Genomic DNA, 19,662 nt, shown 5'->3' with positions numbered 1-19,662 from the left:
TGGTGAACCAGATTTGTTTCTCAACTCCTACATTCCTGCTGGGTGACCTTGAGCTAGTCACAGAACGCTCTCAGCCCCACCTACCTCACAAGGGGTCTGTTGTGGGGAGAGGAAGGGAAAGGAGAGGAAGGGGGGTATAAATCCAAACTCTTCCTCTTCCTCTTCTTCTCCTCACATGAGACCACCGTGGTTCTAATTTTGGATTCAATGTTTTTGTTTCTGCATACTTTAGAAATTCATGGTCTGTTGTGGCTAAGTATCAGGCAGCCTAGAAGGAATTCCTAGCACAATTGAGATCTTGCACCATCACAGGTGGGATCCAACCAGTTCTCACCACTTCTCTAGAAGTGGTTACTAATTTTTTCTGAGTGCCGAGAAGGGGTTACTAAAGCAACCTCCCTGCCCAGTAGGGACTGGAGGTGCGTGTGTGCAGCGGCGCCACTGTTTGAATCCCACCACCATCGGAACCTGTTATTAAAAATTTTGGATCCCACCACTGCATCAGACCCCCAGCACTGGAAATGAGGCACTCATGCTGAGTACTGTTTCAAGGACAAACTAGATTATATGTGCGACACAAGCAGCATTAGGACTCAGCTTCTCCCGAAAGAGCACCATGGTGGGAGGGGACATTCTATCTTCTCTCCTGTGCCATTTTCATGAGGAGCACAGCTTTCACTGGGGTAACTTTACATGGTGTTGGGGGGTGGGATCTGAGTTGAGAGGGCTTTGAATGCTATGTCCCACTACCCTCCGTCCATTCCAGCTTCTCCCAGAAATACTATTGTCGATACCATTCTATGTTCAGGGAATGGCCATTAAATCACTTTGAACCTATCATCTCTTGTATATCCTCTCTGATTATGTTTATATTTACTTGAGGACACCGACTTACCTACAGGTAGAAAAGAATACACCAGCATTTGCACTTCCTTGAGTAAAATCTGGAGTTGCCTCTCTTGCTTCAAGTTTTAAAATAATTTGATCAAGGAGGAATCATCTGACACCTAGGCCTGTTTCCTTATAAGTATCCTAGAAAAGGAACAGCAGTGGTTAAGAGCAGGTGCATTCTAATCTGGAGGAACCGGGTTCGATTCCCCGCTCTGCTGCTTGAGCTGTGGAGGCTTATCTGGGGAATTCAGATTAGCCTGTGCACTCCCACACACGCCAGCTGGGTGACCTTGGGCTAGTCACAGCTTTTCGGAGCTCTCTCAGCCCCACCCACCTCACAGAGTGTTTGGTGGGGGGGGGGCAAGGAGATGGTAAGCCCCTTTGAGTCTCCTACAGGAGAGAAGGGGGATATAAATCCAAACTCTTCTTCTTCTTCTAGAAAAGTGTATGTACCTTGTTCTGAGGTAAATACTAAGCTCTGACACAACCTTGCTCTTCTGAATACTGCCTCTGTCTTTGGCTTATTCCTTCCTGTCTGCTTTCAGACTAAAGTGTGCAGCGTGACAAAGCGTCCAGATTTTGCCAGCAGCGGCCAGTGGGATGTTGTGGTAGAGACTGATGGAAAACAGGAATCGTCAATTTTTGATGGAGTCATGGTTTGCACTGGCCACCACACCCATCCACACCTGCCACTAAGTACTTTCCCAGGTATGCTATGCACTCACCAAGGAACAGAATGTCTCCAGCTCCAAGGAAGTGAATCTCCCCAGCTCCATCACAGAGTGGGACTAAACTGCAGAGTTTGGATGCAAGCATTAAAAACTAGATGCCAAATCCTGCTTCCCCTTGCCATTCTTGTGTAATAGCAGGACACCAGACAAGAAAGGGTTAACTCCTGCTTTGACAACCAGCGGCTCCAACCAATGTTGCATCTCTTACTGCAGAAGTGAACTTTTGAATCCTTGGTCCCTTCCGCACACGCTGAATGATGCACTTTCAATCCACTTTCAGTGCACTTTGCAGATGGATTTTACTGTGCGGAACAGCAAAATCCACTTGCAAACAATTGTGGAAGTGGATTGAAAGTGCATTATTCTGCATGTGCAGAAGGGGTCCCTAGGCTCTCTTCTGCGACAAAAAAAGGCAGTCATCATAGAGTCTAATTACTCTGGCCTGGACTTACTTTCCAACTGAAGGTCAAAGAACTTAGAATAAAGGAGGCACTGAGTTGTTGTTTAGTTTCCATTTTGTTGGCCGTCCCCTACCATCTTGGCACAAAGATCTCTGGCATTCAAATGGGGACCTAGAAAATCAGCTTTAGAACAAACAGTATCAAGATGAGAGCCAGAGAGAGGGCGGGGTCAGCCTAATTCTGCGAAGTAATTTCATTATGCTTCCTAGGAAACAACCTTGGAGAGAAGTAAACTTCTCAGGCCCCTTCTGCACATGCAGAAGAATGCACTTTCAATCCACTTTCGCAATCGTTTGCAAGTGGATTTTGCTATTCTGCACAGTCAAATCCAGCTGCAAAGTGCATTGAAAGTGGATTGAAAGTGCATTATCCTGCATGTGCAGAAGGGATCTCAGTGGCCTAGTTCCTGACTATTAATTAGGACTATTATTAGTCAAGATAACTTTAGGGGGAAAGGATCTTGCTGAATTTACATTCTTTTTGATAACTGCCTACATTTGTAGTATTTGCCGCTCCAGGCTGGATGGAATCTCATATGAAAATCTTTAAAGTAGCTAAGACTGCCTATAACACATACCTCCTCACCCTGAGACTGCTTATTTAAACCACAAGTTGCCTATCTAGTCCTGCATTATATTCAGAGTGTCCAGCCACTTGTGCTGGAGAGTCAGCAAATGCAACATAGAGCCCAAGGCCTTCCCCATTATTGCCTCCCAGCACTGATATTTAAAGGGTTTGACCCTTGGGCAGAGGTGAAGCTCCAAGGGGACTGGAGGGTGCATGATGCACCAGGTGCGCCCCCTATGGGGGCATGGCAAGGTTGTTCCGGGATGGCAGGGGCCTTCCAGGGCATTGCAGGGGTGTTCTGGGGTGGGGCAAGGCGTATCGGGGTGGGATGGGGGGCAGAGGCACTTTCCCCCCTTGCTACGCCTCTGCCCTTGGGTTACTTCTCCCTGTTGATTTTGAAATTGGTGCCGCTCCCATTTTTTTCTTTTTGGTCTTTCTCGTTTAAAAGGAAAGATCCCAGCTGAATCACAAGACTTTTATTTTTTTCCATTTAATCCCTGTTAAAACAATTAACCGTTACTTTACCTCAAACAGAATGAAAAGAGCCATAAACTGGTAAGCACCAATGGAGCAGATTTACAAGGCAAACTAACTGGTACCAGAATGTTGAGGGAGAAATCCTGAAATTCACACAGCGAGGGTTAAAAAGAAGTGAAGAGAGACTTGCTCAGAAACTGTAAACAATGTATTTCTGTTTTCCATTAAAAAAAACCTCTTGGTCACATACAAAAGCCATGTTGTTCCAAGAGTAGGGTTAATGAGAGGGACTGTATTGCATTATTGAACATCTGGATTTCTATACCAGCACTGCTCTATGAATCAGCAAAATAGAATTTGGGAAAACCTCCATAATTCTTGGAATTGTAATATGACACAACACATAACTGGTCTATGATCCAGCTAGCATTTAATTAAGAGAAGAGAGCAGAGGTGGAAGGAAGAACAGTCTGTGTGTGTAAGGAGAGCCTAGAGATTTGTGGCTGGCATCTTCAGAGGATCTGAATTCAGATCCTCAGAGGATCCTTCAGAGGATTCAGATCCTCTGAAGATGCCAGCCACAGATGCAGGTGAAACGTCAGGAGAGAATGCTGCTAGAACACGGCCATACAGCCCGGAAACAACACAGCGCTTCAGTGATTCCGGCTGTGAAAGCCTTCGACTCAACAGCAAAACTTGTTTCACAGTCCCCAAATCATTTTTGACACTGCATGATACCAGTCAAGCTGCATGTAAGAATAAGCCATAACGTCAATATGCATCTACACATTATGAACTTTTAACAATTTGACTGTTTGCTTCCAGGAATAGAAAAATTCAAAGGACGCTATTTTCATAGCCGAGATTACAAGAACCCTAACGAGTTCACAGGAAAGAGAGTCATTGTGGTCGGCATCGGGAACTCAGGCGGAGACCTCGCTGTGGAAATCAGCCACACTGCAGACCAGGTCTGGCATTAAAAGCAAGGTATCCTTGCTCTGGTGATAGGGTTATCCATCCACTGGTGGGGCCTGAAGTTCTCAGAATTAGAACCCATCCACTGGTGGGACCTGAAGTTCTCAGAATTAGAACCCATCCACTGGTGGGACCTGAAGTTCTCAGAATTAGAACCCATCCACTGGTGGGACCTGAAGTTCTCAGAATTAGAACCGATCCACTGATGGGACCTGAAGTTCTCAGAATTAGAACCCATCCACTGGTGGGGCCTGAAGTTCTCAGAATTATAACCCATCCACTGGTGGGACCTGAAGTTCTCAGAATTAGAACCGATCCACTGGTGGGACCTGAAGTTCTCAGAATTATAACCCATCCACTGGTGGGGCCTGAAGTTCTTAGAATTATAACCCATCCACTGGTGGGACCTGAAGTTCTCAGAATTATAGCAGAATTATAGAGATCAGTTCTGCTGAAGGAAATGGTGGACTGTATAGTATATGGTAGAGTTTAGGAGAAATAGAAATCCTAGAGTAGAACTGCATCCCTTCAGAGTACTCTCTACAGAGACCTCCCAGTATCCAAGAGTTTTCCAAGCCAGAGCTTGGCAGTCATAGTGATAATCCCAGAGTGTTGTCATGTGACAGTGTGGACAAATAAATAAATTCATCATTAAGAATGATTATGAAAGGGACTAGAAACATAATAGCAAGCAGTATATCATGTTATCCTTTCTTGATTGCACCATGTCAATCAATAGGGCAGTGACATGGAGCCACTCAGAAAAGTTGGCGTCTCTACCTACTTGGAGAAGTTCTCGGGTACAAATTGTAACGTTAAGAATGCAAAATGTTTTATGCGGAACAAATGAACATGCTTAATGCCCTCTATAAACCTTAGGAAGCTGAGCTTCGTTGAGGGGAGAGGGAAGGAAAATAGGGGAAATTGCCCCTGTGAACTTAGTAGCCTGCAATGGGGGTTGAGGACAGGGATAGGATCATGGGTTGTTCGCTGTGAGGCAAGCATCCCCCAGTCCTAGTTTCTCCACCTTCAGACTCTCCTGTTTGTCATAAGAAACGTAAAAATGCTCCCCTTCCTGCTGATTGTCTGACTTTGGTAAGAAGCTTCCTGCTTCTCTAGTCCTGAACTGTACAAGCCAGACCTACCTAGTGAATTGCTATCTTGCCCTTCCTCCAGTGAGATAAGAGTGGGATGCATGGTTCCTGAAAACAGTCCTGTGAGGTAGGCAGGAATGTGGCTGACCCAGGGACCCCCAGCAAGTTTCATGGCCAAATGGGGATTTGAGCCCTGGTTCAAGACTCCCATTGATTCACCATACTGGTTGTTACATAGAGAACTTCTGCACCAGTGTTTGACTGTCCCAAATTAGTGGAGTTTATTTGGTGCCACTAGCACCAATTAATCCTGACTGATGTCCCGAATTAGTGGAGTTTATTTCTCCCTGCAGGATGTCCCGAATTAGTGGAGTTTATTCCTCCCTGCAATCCCTGTGCTTCCTTCCCCCATATTGTGCAGCTGCATTTAGGACCACAGGGCTGGTTCCAGGTTTTGGGGATCCCTGGGCAAAGAATGCCCAGGTACCCCCTCCTCCTCTGCTTGTCACTAGGTTTGGAGATTTGGGTGCAACAAATGCCAGATTCGTCCCGAATCTGGGCGAATCCGATCATATTCGGCTGAAAATCAGCCGAATATGTCCTGCCTGAATTTGAAAGGCTGATTCTGTGCTTTTCAGTGGCTCCATTGTAGCCAATGGGGAATTTCTGAGTATGTAAGCAGTGGGTGCACATTTGTGAAGGTGGAAACTGCAGACTTTCAAGGTGGCTCCAGGAGGCCTCCTAGTAATAGCATCCAAGCTTGGCAAACTTTGCTTCTGGGGGTCGGGTGGGGGGATGGGTTGAGAGAGTTCTGAGAGAACTCAGCCAGTAAGCTTCATGTGCAGGAGTGGGAAAACAAAATAAGCCTTTTGGGGGCCCATAAATTTGAACCCGCAGAAGCAAAGTTGACCAAGCCTGGATGCTATTACCAGGAGGGCCTTCTGGAGCCACCTTGAAATTCTGGTGCCTCTATCTTCACAAATGTGCAGCCTGCTTACACACTCAGAAATTCCCCATTGGCTACAATGGAGCCAAGGCACTGCAAAGCAGAGAATATGGGCAAATTTTGGGGGTGCCTGTCAGGGGTGCATTTTTAAAGCTAGTGGCACCAAATTTTCAGGGTATCAACCGGAGTCTGTCTTGATGATATCACCCAGGTTTTGTGAAATTTGGTTTAGGGGGGCCAATGTTATGGACCCTCAAAGGGGTAGCCCCCATCTCCTGTTAACTCCCATTGGAAACAATGGGGGATGGGGCCACCCACTTTGGGGGTCCATAACTTTGGCCCCCTGAACTAAACTTCACCAAAGTCAAGTGGTATCATCAGGTCAGTCTCTGGATAATACCCTGAAATTTTGGCTTTAAAAATGCGCCCCCTGCAGGTCAAAATGCAAAAAACCACCAAAAATACCAAAACAAATCAGACCGACCTGAATTTTTCGGGTATACTTGGATAATCGGGTATATCCAAATATGTTATTTGTCTTATTCGGGCACACAAATAATTTTATGCCTGAATAAATCCGAATTCGAATTTTACCGAATTTGCCTCCAGATCGTAGCAAACACCTTGTGTGAAATTATCCATTAAAAGGAAACAAAAAGCTTAAAAACCAGGCATAGGCATAAGGGAACAACGAAATCGGCAGATAGAAAACTATAACTATTCAATCACAGAACTCTAGTAGGACAACCTTAATGTTCATTAAGCTTGATTTGCAGCACAGACCTGGTTTATAGTGTATTCATTAACCCTCATTCATAGCGTATTTCAACTGATGCTGCACATATGGCAACACCATATGTTATATCAGGATTGGTATCTGTAAGCAGCGAGGAAATATAAAATTGACCTGTGTGACCTGGAAATCTATGCAACAGTGGTGAAATAAAAGTACCATGTATATTTTTATAACACAGATTTCAGATAAACAGGTGTTCTCTTGTTTCTATGTGTCCAGATCTTGGAGTACCTAGACACCCGAGGGCTTTTACTTTAGCAAAATGCCATGCCCTTCCTTCAATTGTCTATGAAGGCCGATACAGGAAGATTCCTTATTGGGAAAGACAACATCCCTAAGATTAGTCGCTTAAAGAATTGTCTTTGTGTCTTACCCAGGTCTTCCTCAGTACTCGCCGAGGGGCGTGGATCTTGAATCGTGTTAGTGACCACGGCTACCCGGGCGACGTGGTGCTTTCCACACGTTTTAACATTTTCATGAAGCAGTTTTTCACCTCATCTATGATAAACAGCTGGGCAGAAAAAAGGCTGAACGAAAGATTTGACCATTCTCATTACGGCCTGAAACCTCAACACAGGTATTGACACAGCCATGCATGGCTTCGGCAGCTCTTGAGTTCTTTTACTTTGACTGACATTACTTTGACTGACATTGTCTTACACAATGGAGTCCAGCAATACAGTTGAGGCTCGAGTTCTTCCACTTTAGGGCGAATTCACAGATTACAAAGGCTCAGTGGCCTTTCGACCAGTGTGGTCTGGGAATTCCTCACTGGCAGTTCCTTGATGGGAACCTAATTCCCAGATGCATTTGAGCCCAATTCAGATTGCAACTCTGACATGTGAGGAGACGGAATGTAAACTTTCCCTCTGCTTCATTTTTCTGACCTGAAACAACTCACGGGAGCTACAGTTTGCCCCACTGGGGACACCTTCGTGTAATCATCAGCAGATGTGAATTTTCCCAGCAAGACAAGCCACACCTCTGAGGTTGGCAAAAATGGTGCAGGAGAGGATGCTTTTCCTGTGTGGCATGATCTCAGTGTGATCTGGGTGCACACAGCTGGCAGTTACATCAGGTGCCCACCCAGTGGTGAGATCCAAAAATTTTAGTAACAGGTTCCCATGGTGGTGGGATTCAAACAGTGGCATAGCGCCAATGGGGCTGGGCGGGACACGACGGGGGCGTGGCCGGGAATTCTGGGGGCGGGGCTGTGGCAAGGACGCAGCCGCTGCGCCGGTCCTTGGGCGGAAAACGAATGCACGGAGGCGCAGGCTGCCACGCACGCCGGTGCACCTCCTGCTAGGCTGCTTCAAGTTCTGCGTGCTACTGCTGAGAGGAGGGGCGCAACTAAGGCAAAAATCACGGGGCAAAATCACCAATTAGTAACCCCCTCTCGGCACACACAAATAATTAGTAACCTACTCTCGGGAACCTGTGAGAACCTGCTGGATCTCACCTCTGTGCGCACCTGATTGAAAATCCTTAGCGCAGCCCTGAACGTGTGAACTGGCCATTTTAAAGTTGATTTCCAGAACCTAAGAACACTTTACGTGCAAACACAGGGGATTGAAATAGGACAACCCCTTTTCAGGAAAAGCCACTCTGGGAGGTGGTTGATTTCTAGCAGAGAAGCAGGCAGGGGAGATGAAACACGCAACCCTTTCCCTGCTTGCTGCTTCTCCGCCCTGAATTGTTCTCTGCCTCTCCCCTCTGTGGCTTTTCCTCCACATCGTTTTCAGTTGTGTGCATTTGCTGGGCCTTGGATAGCTTTACAGTAGCGAAGGCAACACTGTCTTTTTTATATGCGGAGTTGTATTTGGCGTGGCATTCTCTCATTTTGGTATTGTGTGCATACCCAACATGAATATCCCGGTGAATTGGAAACGACTGAGAAAATTAAGATGCTGCTGCGAAAAATGTCTTGCAATCTGCAAAGACAGAAGGCAAAAGAGAATGAGAGGAGGTTAAAAGACAATCATTTCATGAACGAGTTAACAGCCTTCTAGGTCAGTGGCGGCGAACCTTTGGCACTCCAGATGTTATGGACTACAATTCCCATCAGCCCCTGCCAGCATGGCCAATTGGAAGTGACTTGACCATGGTGGCAGGGGCTAATGGGAATTGTAGTCCATAACATCTGGAGTGCCAAAGGTTCGCCACCACGGTTCTAGGTCCATCGAAATAAGTGGGCTTAGAAAAGGGTAATTGCTTAAGGGTTACACTATAAGCGTTACACCAGGAGTGTCTTACATGTGAACTGGGGGCAAAATCTGTCCCCTTGAGGGGCTTATCAGGGCGGGGGTGGTTTGCCTCAGCTGGCTGGCAGGCCTGATAAGCTCTATGAAGGGAGCCACCCCACTCATCCCCCCGGGCTGTTCTGGGGCCAGCTGAGGCAGCCACCCCCATTCCCAAGACCAGCCCAACCAGGTCACATTTATATCATATTTGGTCCTCCTGACAAATGAGTGACACCCCTGAGTTACATTTTTCTAAGCCCATTGACTTCAATGGATCTAGAAGACTGTTAACTAAATGGGGTGTTGTGGGTTTTCCGAGTTGTATGGCTGTGTTCCAGTAGCATTTTCTCCTAACATTTTGCCTGCATCTGTGGCTGGCTTCAGAGGATCTTCAGAGGATCCTCTGAGGATGCTACAGAGGTACAGCTCTGTTGTAGGGGCTCTTTGATGCTTGATACCCTACAGGAGCATGTCATTTGTAGATTAGTTGTGTTTTCTCAGTAGACATGTTTTCCTAGTTTGGCATTTGGCAGATGTAACATTCCTCTGCAAATGCTTCCATTGTGTTCATCACTTCAATGCAGAGAGTGATTGCAGTCTCGGGGATCAGACTAGCCATAACGTTGTTCCTAGGTCTGCCGTAGGTCTTGTCAAACCAGACATGCACTGGGAATTCCATGTCAAAACAGTTCTTCGATATGTATCTGTGTGCATGTGCGGCAGAGCAATTTGGACTGAGGAAAATTACACCCACTGATGGCTACACATAATTTTTTGCAGTGTGGCAAATACTGGCTCACTGGAATGGTTTCAAGTTAGACCAGCAGTGTGTGCAGGGGAACAAATAGGTCCTATCCAAATCAAGCCTCCAGGCACACGAGAATTATGTTTCAAAAAGAGTTGGGAGTTGAAAATACTGACTCCTCAGTGCATATCTGATTCGACAGGACTTTTGGGTCAGGGGTGGATTGGTCATTAAGCCCCTCAAGACCCCAGGCCAAGTGAGACTAACCTTATGTAGCGTGGCCCCACACAAGCATGTAGAAGCCACCATCAGCATTAGCTGACACAAAGCAGACAATGGCGGGGCCTTTTCCCGGGACCCTTTTTTGCCTTCTGATCTACCTCTGTTGGGGCAGACCAAGAAACAGTGTGAGTGAACAGGGGAGAGGCAGCCTGTTCAATCTATTAACTAATAATAATAGTCATAGAAGAAGAAGAACAGTTTGGAGAGACTCAAAGGGGCATATAATCTCCCTTCCCTCCTTCCCCACAGCAAACACCCTGTGAGGTGGGTGGGGCTGAGAGAGCTGTGACTAGCTCAAGGTCACCCAGCTGGCCTGTGTTGGAGTGCACAAGCTAATCTGGTTCACCAGATAAGCCTCTACAGCTCAAGTGGCAGAGCAGGGAATCAAACCCGGCTCTCCACATTAGAGTGCACCTGCTCTTAACCACTACACCACGCTGGTCCGTGCAATGAGATACAGTAGTAGATGCAATGAGAGACATTCCCTACTTTCTGAGCAGTTTTTGAAGGTTAGTATTATTTTTAAGGGGCTAAGAATGGGACAGTCACATACCATCACCATCCAAAGAGTTCAGGCTCAGGCCTGCCAAGTTGTGAACATTTCTTTTTTCCCTGCAGCAAAGCCTTGCTGCCCGCCGAACTATGTAGTTTCCCTTCAACAAAGCTGGCCAGGCCCTCTGTCATAACAGGGTGACTGAACTTAACACTACAGATGCCAGGCATGATGGTGCCGTAGCTTTTTTAGTCGTTCATTTTGGTGTATTAATTTTTTTAATTACCTGCAGATTTTTCAGCCAGCATCCAACCGTCAACGATGAGCTGCCAAACCGCATTATTTCCGGCAAAGTTCTTGTAAAACCAAACATCAAGGAATTAACTGAAAGCGCTGCCATCTTTGAAGACGGCACGAAGGAAGAAAATATAGATTTTATTGTCTTTGCCACGGGATATAGTTTCTCTTTCCCCTTCCTTGGGAACACCCTCCCAGTATCTGAGAACGAGATTTCCCTGTATAAGTTTGTTTTTCCTCCTCACTTGGAGAAGCCAACCTTGGCTATTATTGGCCTCGTACAGCCTCTGGGAGCCATCATGCCTATTTCAGAACTGCAGGCTCGCTGGGTGAGCCGCGTGTTTAAGGGTAAGTTCTTTCATACTTCTTCTGAATGGGCTTCTTGCGGGCTATGACTCATAATGGCTTTAGAAGAAGAAGAAGGGTAGTGCTTTTCACTCCTGTAAGGAGTCTCAAGGTGGCTTACAAACCCCTTCCCTTCCTCTCCCCACAACAGATGCTTTGTGAGACAGGTGGGGCTGAGAGAGTTCTGAAGAACTGTGACTGGCCCAAGAGGTCACCGAGCAGCCTCCATGTGTAGGAGCAGGGAAACAAATTCGGTTCACCAGATAAGAGCCTGCAGATCATGTAGAGGAATAGGAGATCAAACCCAGATTAGAGTCCACTGCTCTTAACCAGTCTCAGTGTCACCAGTATGATATTGTTGAGGCTTAAGCTTCATTTTATACCCAGTAAGATCCCATCCACCTCTCCCCTCTGCTGCCAGTTGCCAGGTGGTACCTTCCTTCCTTCCGCACATGCAGAATAATGCATTTTCGATCCACTTTCACAATTGTTTGCAAGTGGATTATGCTATTCCGCACAGTAAAATCCAGCTACAAAGTGGACTGAAAGTGCAATATTCTGCATGTGACTGGCCCAAAGTCACCCAGCAAGGTTCCATGGCGCAAATTGGGATTTGAACCAGTGTTTCCCAGATCATAATCCTACATTTTAAGAAGAAGAAGAAGATGATTTTGGATTTATATCCCCCCTTTCTCTCCTATAGGAGACTCAAAGGGGCTTACAATCTCCTTGCCCTTTCCCCCTCACAACAAACACCCTGTGAGGTAGGTGGGGCTGAGAGAGCTCCGAAAAGCTGTGACTAGCCCAAGGTCACCCAGCTGGCGTGTGTGGGAGTGCACAGGCTAATCTGAATTCCCCAGATAAGCCTCCACAGCTCAAACGGCAAAGCGGGGAATCAAACCCTGTTCCTCCAGATCAGAGTGCACCTGCTCTTAGCCACTACACCACTGTATGACATGCTTGCACAATGATTTTTCCAAAGCAGGCCTCTTGACCTCATAGTCCACTTTTCTCCACCTGCCTTCATACTGCTTCTCAAAACACTGCCTCTTAAACTTTGCTTCTGTTTCTCAGGGCTTAATATGCTACCTTCAACAAGTGAAATGATGTCAGATATCACAGCAAAGAAGGAAGCCATGGCACAAAGGTACAGTGTGGGCTATACCTGAATGGCTAACTTTGCACACTGGTGTTTTAGTATTGCTATTCCCTCCTCTTCCTTGTGTTGCTGGTAATAATAATATTCGTATTTGTATTTCAATTTATACCCCATCCTATCTCTGTAGGGATCAGGGCGGCTAACAGTATAGCAAAACAGTATACATTATGGTCGTTTCCCCACTTACGAAATGGTGGGCGTTAGCTGCAGTTTCCTTTGCTGTGGGACCATTTCAGCATGGGCTCATGGTCCCCACCGCAGCTTCTGCCTCTTGGTCAAATGAATGCTGCAGCCGTGCAGCTACTACACAGGAGTCCCTGCTCAGGAGCTGTCCTGATTGGCTGCTGGGCTGTTCTGGGGTGGGAACTTTTTTTATTTTTCAAAAAGACGAATCTATGTCTCCACATTCTGCCAAGGAATCCACAATATGCATTTGCCCATGTTCGCTCAAAACGACGTGGAGACGTGGATTTTCAGTGTTACTAATAAAAAAAATTAAAACCCAGACTCCGCGCGGATGGCGCACACCCCGCCGTTGCCTTATTGGACAGATGGTGGGAAACTTAAACCCGAAGTCACCCCCGGGCTTCCCCACTCACCCGCACGCAAAATGTCGCTTGAACATCCAGGAACTAAAATAACGCGCGCAAAGGAGGAAGGAGAGTGGCAGAATCAGGGTTGCTGCGTTGCTGCCGCTGAGGTAGTGGGGAACACAGCAGGCTCCTGGATTATTTGCCGCAAGTGCCCCGCAACTAAAGGTGAATGGGGAAACGGCCTATAACAGAATAAACACTAATAAAATACATAAAATTTAAAAATAGGAATCAAATTGCAGATGGCAACTTCAACACAACAGCCTAACTATTTGCTAGTAACAATAACAGCAGCACAATATCAATACAAATCAATACATATCAGTACTAAATCCACACTATATCAATACATTGACAATAAATCAGTATATGAACCAAAATACATTAACAGTATACCAGCATGGCAAAAAATATCAATACATGAGGGCTGCCATGAAGGGTGATGGGTTTGCAGGGTTAGGCTCTTGAATGGGGCTGCCCATCTTGTTATGTTCATCTGGATTCTTTCATTTGTTTGAAGAAGCAAAAGGTCTTGTAAAAATGTAAATTACTATCTTGCATGCCATGTGTTAAAATTAACGTTTCACATACAAGTACTTGCTTAGGAGATTTGAATGCCTAGTAGCTTGGGTATAGTGTTTGTAATTTGTGCTGTCCTTTAACCTGGCTAAAATGCCATAAAGAAAGAGTACAATAAATGGCTCCTTACAATTAGGGTGGTCATTTTCCGGGCTGGACATTTGGGAATGGAGCCTGGTGAAGATGAGCTTTGGGGAAGGACCTCAGCAGGGTATAATGCCATACAGTCTACCCACCAAGGCAGCCATTTTGTCCAGGGGACAAAAAAATCCCCTCTGTAGTTAGGGGATCAGTTGCAATTCCAGGAACCCCACTTGGAGGTTATCAACCCTACTTTGCTCTACGGTGGGTGGAGCTTGGTAAAATTCAGATTTGGATTTATTGAGACATAAAACTATCTGTATGCCCGAATAAGACAAACAACATATTTGGATTTACCCGAATATTCGGGTATACCCAAAAAATTCGGGTCCGTTTGAATTGTTTTGTATTTTGGGTGTTTTTTCACGTTTTGGCCTGCGGGGGGCACATTTTTAAAACTAGCGGCACCAAAATTCAGGATATCATCCAGAGACAGTTCTGATGATAACACCTGAGTTTGGTGAAGTTTGGTTCAGGGGGGCCAAAGTTATGGAACCCCAAGGGGGGTGCCCCATCCCCCATTGTTTCCAATGGGAGCTAACTGGAGATAAGGGCTACCCCTTTGAGGGCCCATAACTTTGGCCCCCCTGAACCTAGCTTCACCAAACTTTGGTGCTATCATCAGAACAGACTCTGAGTGATGTCCTGAAATTTTGGTGTCACTAGCTTTAAAAATGCATCCCTGACAGGCACCCCAAGAAATGTTGTGCAGTGCCTTGGTTCCATTGTAGCCAATGGGAAATTTCTGAGTGTGTAAGCAGGCTGCACATTTGTGAAGATAGAGGCACCAGACTTTCAAGGTGGCTCCAGGAGGCCCTCCTGGTAATAGCATCCAGACTTGGTCAACTTTGCTTCTGCAGGTTCAATTTTACGGGCACCCAAAAGGCTTATTTTGTTTCCCTGCTCCTGCACACGAAGCCTACTGGCTGAGTTCTCTCAGAACTCTCTCAACCCATGCCCCCCCTCGTACCCAGGAGCAAAGTTCACCAAGCTTTGATGCTATTACCAGGAGGCCTCCTGGAGCCACCTTGAAAGTCTGGCGCTTCTATCTTCAAAAATGTGCAGCCAGTGCTTACACACTCAGAAATTCCCCAGAATCTGCTAGGCTCTTCAGCAAGTTCTATGGTGGGGAAAATAACTTTCCCCACTATAGACTTCAATGGTGCTTGCTGTTATGCCCAGCTGGCTCTGTGGTAGAGGTTTCAATGGGAGGCACTCTGGTGGGGGTCTTGCTCTGGGTAGGGACACTTATTTCCTGCAGGTCTGCTGGTGTGAGTCTCCTGAAAGGAACCAGCCAAATTTGCTAATGTTTGCTTGGGAGGGGCAAATGCTGTGGGCATCTCATAAAAGGGGTAGCCCACATCTCCTGTTAGCTCCCATTGGAAACAATGGGGGATGGGGCACCACTTTTGAGGGTCCATAACTTTGGCCCCTCTGAATCAAACTTCACAAAGCTCAGGTGGCTTCATCAGGACAGTTCAGGATGATACCCTGAAATTTTGGAGCCACTAGCTTTAAAACTGCACCCTCTGCAGGCCGAAATGCAATAAACCACAAAAAATACCTTGCATTCGGATTTGTTCATATTCGGGCAGGACATATTCAGTTATTTTTTGCCTGAATGTGTCCAAATTCACCCAGATTCGGGCCAAGTCTGGTATTTGTTTCATCCGAATCTGCAAGCTTAGTCTCTTTCCGGTTAACTTGTGGGCTGGGCAGATGGCTCTTAGTGATTTTAGCTACTTTCCAGTATCTCTGCAACGAGGGTTAGTCAAAACTTAACTTGTCTGCGGAAGATGGAGAGGGCAGGGACATATGCAGCACTGAAGATCACACATGGTGTGATGGTACTTCTGTAGGAAACCGGAAGTGATGTTACATCACTGTCGGTAAGGGATAAAAGATTGCCAGAGAAGGTCTTCCACTATGATGGGGGACCCAGTCGCAAGTAGGTTCTACCCAGCGTGTGAAATTTCAACCTCCAGTCCAAAGTGTGTTGACCTAATGGCAGTGATATCATTTTAATTTCTTTACCTTGTCTTGGCCGTAAAGATACATACTGTCATGAGGGGCCAAGGCTGACTAGGCCATGGGGAGCAATAGAAACATTAAAAAATGATAATCTCATCAATGCAAAACTTTTGGCTAGAACCAGCAGAACCTGGCATGAGGGATGAAGAGAAGAAGCAGAATGCTGAAAACTTAAGCACTGAGATGAAAACATGAAATGTCCACTGGTGCGAAACTTTTCGCCCAAGACCTAAGCTATAGTTACCCAAGGCAATGTTGTCCAGTTTTTCCACTGCAGTTGAGGAGCTTAAAAGACTTAGAGAAAATCCCTTTAGGAGGAGACCTTCCCACATGTCATTACCCTTACAATATACTGTTGCTTTCCCCGCTGATCTGCTCTCTGCTTCCCTTTTCCCTCAGGTATGTGAAAAGCCCACGTCACACCATCCAAGTGGATTACATTGATTACATGGATGAGCTGGCCTCTCAGATTGCTGTGAAGCCCGATGTCAGATCACTGTTCCTCACAAATCCCAAGCTGGCCTGGGTGCTTTTCTTTGGGCCGTGCACGCCATATCAGTACCGCCTGGTAGGGCCCGGGAAATGGGCTGGAGCTGAAAAGGCGATCCTGACCCAGAATGAACGGATCATCAAGCCCCTGAGGACAAGGCCCACTGAGGACTCAGCTGGAGGCACATTGCTGCCCTTTGTGTTCAAGATGGCCGCCTTGGCTGTGGCCGTTTTTGCTGTAATCTGTGCCTTTTCTTAGGTGCTGAAGATCCACTTTGTTAGACAGTGGGGGGGAATTAGATTACACCTGGTTTTGTGGTCCTGTCCATTTCGTGTAACCTTGGCACCGTTCAGCAGTCACCCTCTGTCAATCTACACCACAGTGCCTTTACAGACACGGTCTCCCAGTGACTGTCATTAGCGTCAGCAAGTGTTACTCTGCCATGACCCCTTTGAAAGGCACCTCTGGGTTTCAGTGAAGGTGTGTAATATATCTGTTAAAATGCAACCAAGAGCAAACAAGCATCTTATCTGGAAAGAGCACTTTGAACTGCACTAGCCTGACTTGAAGAAATAGTTCGTTGTCAATGTTTGTATGTCTCGAGAGTCAGGGCGGATCTTGGCAAACTGGAGCCCGGGGACAAAATCTGAGTTTGGTGCCCCCACCCCCTCCCCCACAATGACCAAACAATGATTTTTTGCACCATCTCACAAAACACCTCCTACCACCAGCAAAACATACATGGCTCTCTCCCCACCAACTCTCTTTCCTAATTTTGTCCTCACACCAACCCTATGAGGTAGGTTGTTAGCCTCAGAAAGAGCTCCAAGCCAGTGCAAGTGGGAATTAACTTTTAAGCATGTAAATCTCTCACAAATCACCGCCACCATCAGAGGTTGGAATAAGAGAGCCCTTCCCCCCAAAAGCAGTTGGAGCAAAGAAAGAAAATCAGAGAGACAACTGTGAGTTGGCTGAAGTGCCTTGGATAGCAGTGCTGAAGTGCTGAAGTGCCTTGGATAGCAGGCTTTCCCCATTTATCTTTGTGGATCTGATGTAGGGTAAATCTGCCACCTTGCAGTAGTGCCTCTACCTGTACTCTACTCATTTTAAAACAAGTATCAAGTATCAAGGTTCCAGTGTTCTTGTTACCAGACAAACCTGTAGTAGAAAGGGGTGGGTGGGTATTTTTTAGAAACAGTGTTTATCATTCCTGCAAACTCCCCACGACATGCCCAAGTGGAGACGGCCTGGCAAAGATGCAGGGCCTTCCAAGTTAAGCATGGGGACTGGGCAGCCTCCCCCCCCCCCCACAAAGCCCCCAGAGTCTGGAGTGGGGAGCCATGGCTTCTGAAGCACATGGTTGGCCCCCATAGCTGACAGGGAAATTGTAAGTGGGGCTTGATGGGGGGTGGACAAAACCAGGTCTTGCACCCAGTGCTGGCTGGGCAGATGGCGGGGGGGGGGGGGGCAGGGGTGGAAAACTCTTGCCTTGCCCTGGGCATCATTTTCTGCCAGTGTGCCTCTGAGTTTTTCACTTGACAATATGCTGAGAACAGGGACTGCTGTAACTCACAAGGTCTGCTCAGAAGTTGGTCTGATGTATTTGGCTGCCTAGTGCTAGAAACTAATTGCTGGACTAGATGGAGATAGGTCCCCTCTTGAAGGCCACAAAGAGTAAGCTCCACCACCACAGGATGCAGAAGACCAGAACCTCATGCTTTTGTAAAAAGCCAAAGCAGCTGAGGAAGGGGGAAAATAAATGGATGTTTGACCAATTCCCTCATATTTTTTTCAGACAACAAATTTACTTTCTATCAGAGCTTCTATTTTGCTTTATTGACCAACCTGTCCCCTCCAAATTAAGAAACCAGTCACTGCTCTGGAGAGGACCTGCTCCCAATGCCCTGTGGCGACAATCTGTCTAAAACAAACATTCAAAAGAATCATAAGAGACCCCCATAACTGATGTTATAGGTAAGAGCTAAGTGTATGGCAAAGATGAATGAATGTGCTCTTTTCAGCCAGGTGGCATCTGATATGGAGAACTGGGTTTGATTCCTTACTCCTCCACATGAGTGGTGGACCTTTATCTGATGAACTGGATTTGTTTCCTACACATGAAGCCTGATTGGTGACCTTGAGCTAGTCAAAGTTCTCTTTGAACTCTCTCAGCTACACCTACTTTACAAAATGTCTGTTGTGGAGAGATGAAGGGAAAGGAGTTTGCAAGCTAACAAATGCCTTCCTTTCCTCTCCCCACAACAAACACCTTGTGGGGCAGCAGGTTGGGCAGAGAAAGTGGGGAATCAAACTCAGCTCTCCAGATTACAGCCCAGCCCCACAGCAAAAGTTAAGAAGCCAGGCGCTCCATCCCCCCCCCCCCATTAAGGCCATTCACAATTGCAAACAAGATTTTAGGAATATCAGAACAGTTTGGATTCATACATTGCCTGTAAGGAGTCTCTAAACAGCTAACAAATGCCCCCCTTTCCTCTCCCCACAACAAACTCCTTGTGGGGCAGAGAAAGTGGGGAATCAAACTCAGCTCTGCAGATTACAGCCCAGCCCCACAGCAAAAGTTAAGAAGCCAGGTGCTTCATGCGCCCCCCCCCCAGGCCATTCACAATTGCAAACAAGATTTTACGGATAGAAGTGCAGTTTGGATTTGCACATTACCTTTAAGGAGTCTCCAAACAGCTAACAAACGCGCGCCCCCTTCCTCTCCTCACAACAAACACCTTGTGGGGCAGCAGGTGAGGCAGAGATTGTCTCCCTAGCCGGCCTATGGACTTCTCCGGTGCTTGCCGGCGCCCGTCTGCTGGGGAGAAGGCTTGAGAGCAATGGCAAGGACTTAATGGAGAATAAGGCACTGCACTCTGGGTGAGAGGGAGGGGAGGGGAGGCAGAACTCCCCAACCCTCCTCCTGCGGGCACAGTGGTATTTCTCCCCCACCCTCTGGACACTCAGGGCCACCGTAGAGTGGGCGGGGCTACGTCAGGCTTCTTTAATTCTTGCAGCAGCTGGGCTTGTGAAATCAGTCTGTGTGGGGGGATGTTTTGGCGCCCCCCACGTGACTGCAATGAATGTGCCCGGGGACATGGGGTACCCCTTGTCCCTAGGCAAATTCGCCACTGTTGAGAGTAAACCGAGGTAGGAACTAATGTGGTCCACATGTTGTTGTGGGGAGGACAGCAGTGCTGGCAAACAACAAGAAAGGAACAGGAAGCAATAACTGTTTAAGTAAAGTTTTTACAGGGAATGTCTATGTGGGTGTGTAAAGTGTCCTCAGGTCATAGCTGACTTATGGTGACCTGAGCAAGTGGCTTTCA

General features: G+C 46.8%; 1 protein-coding gene across 1 annotated transcript; it reads left to right on the top strand.

Annotated features, from left to right (window-relative positions):
- Positions 1-659: 659 nt before the first annotated feature.
- Positions 660-17,052, top strand: LOC125433297 (flavin-containing monooxygenase 5-like). Its single transcript, XM_048497800.1, has 7 exons — positions 660-683; positions 1,437-1,599; positions 3,953-4,095; positions 7,316-7,515; positions 10,991-11,343; positions 12,415-12,487; positions 16,243-17,052. Exons 1-7 carry the CDS (start codon positions 660-662, stop codon positions 16,589-16,591), a joined length of 1,305 nt encoding a protein of 434 aa, XP_048353757.1. The 3' UTR covers positions 16,592-17,052.
- The last annotated feature ends 2,610 nt before the right edge of the window (positions 17,053-19,662 follow it).

The sequence above is a fragment of the Sphaerodactylus townsendi genome, linkage group LG05 (assembly GCF_021028975.2).
Source record: "Sphaerodactylus townsendi isolate TG3544 linkage group LG05, MPM_Stown_v2.3, whole genome shotgun sequence".
Lineage (NCBI taxonomy): Eukaryota > Metazoa > Chordata > Lepidosauria > Squamata > Sphaerodactylidae > Sphaerodactylus > Sphaerodactylus townsendi.
Note: the sequence above shows the minus strand (reverse complement) of the source record. Positions and strands in the feature narration are given on the sequence as shown.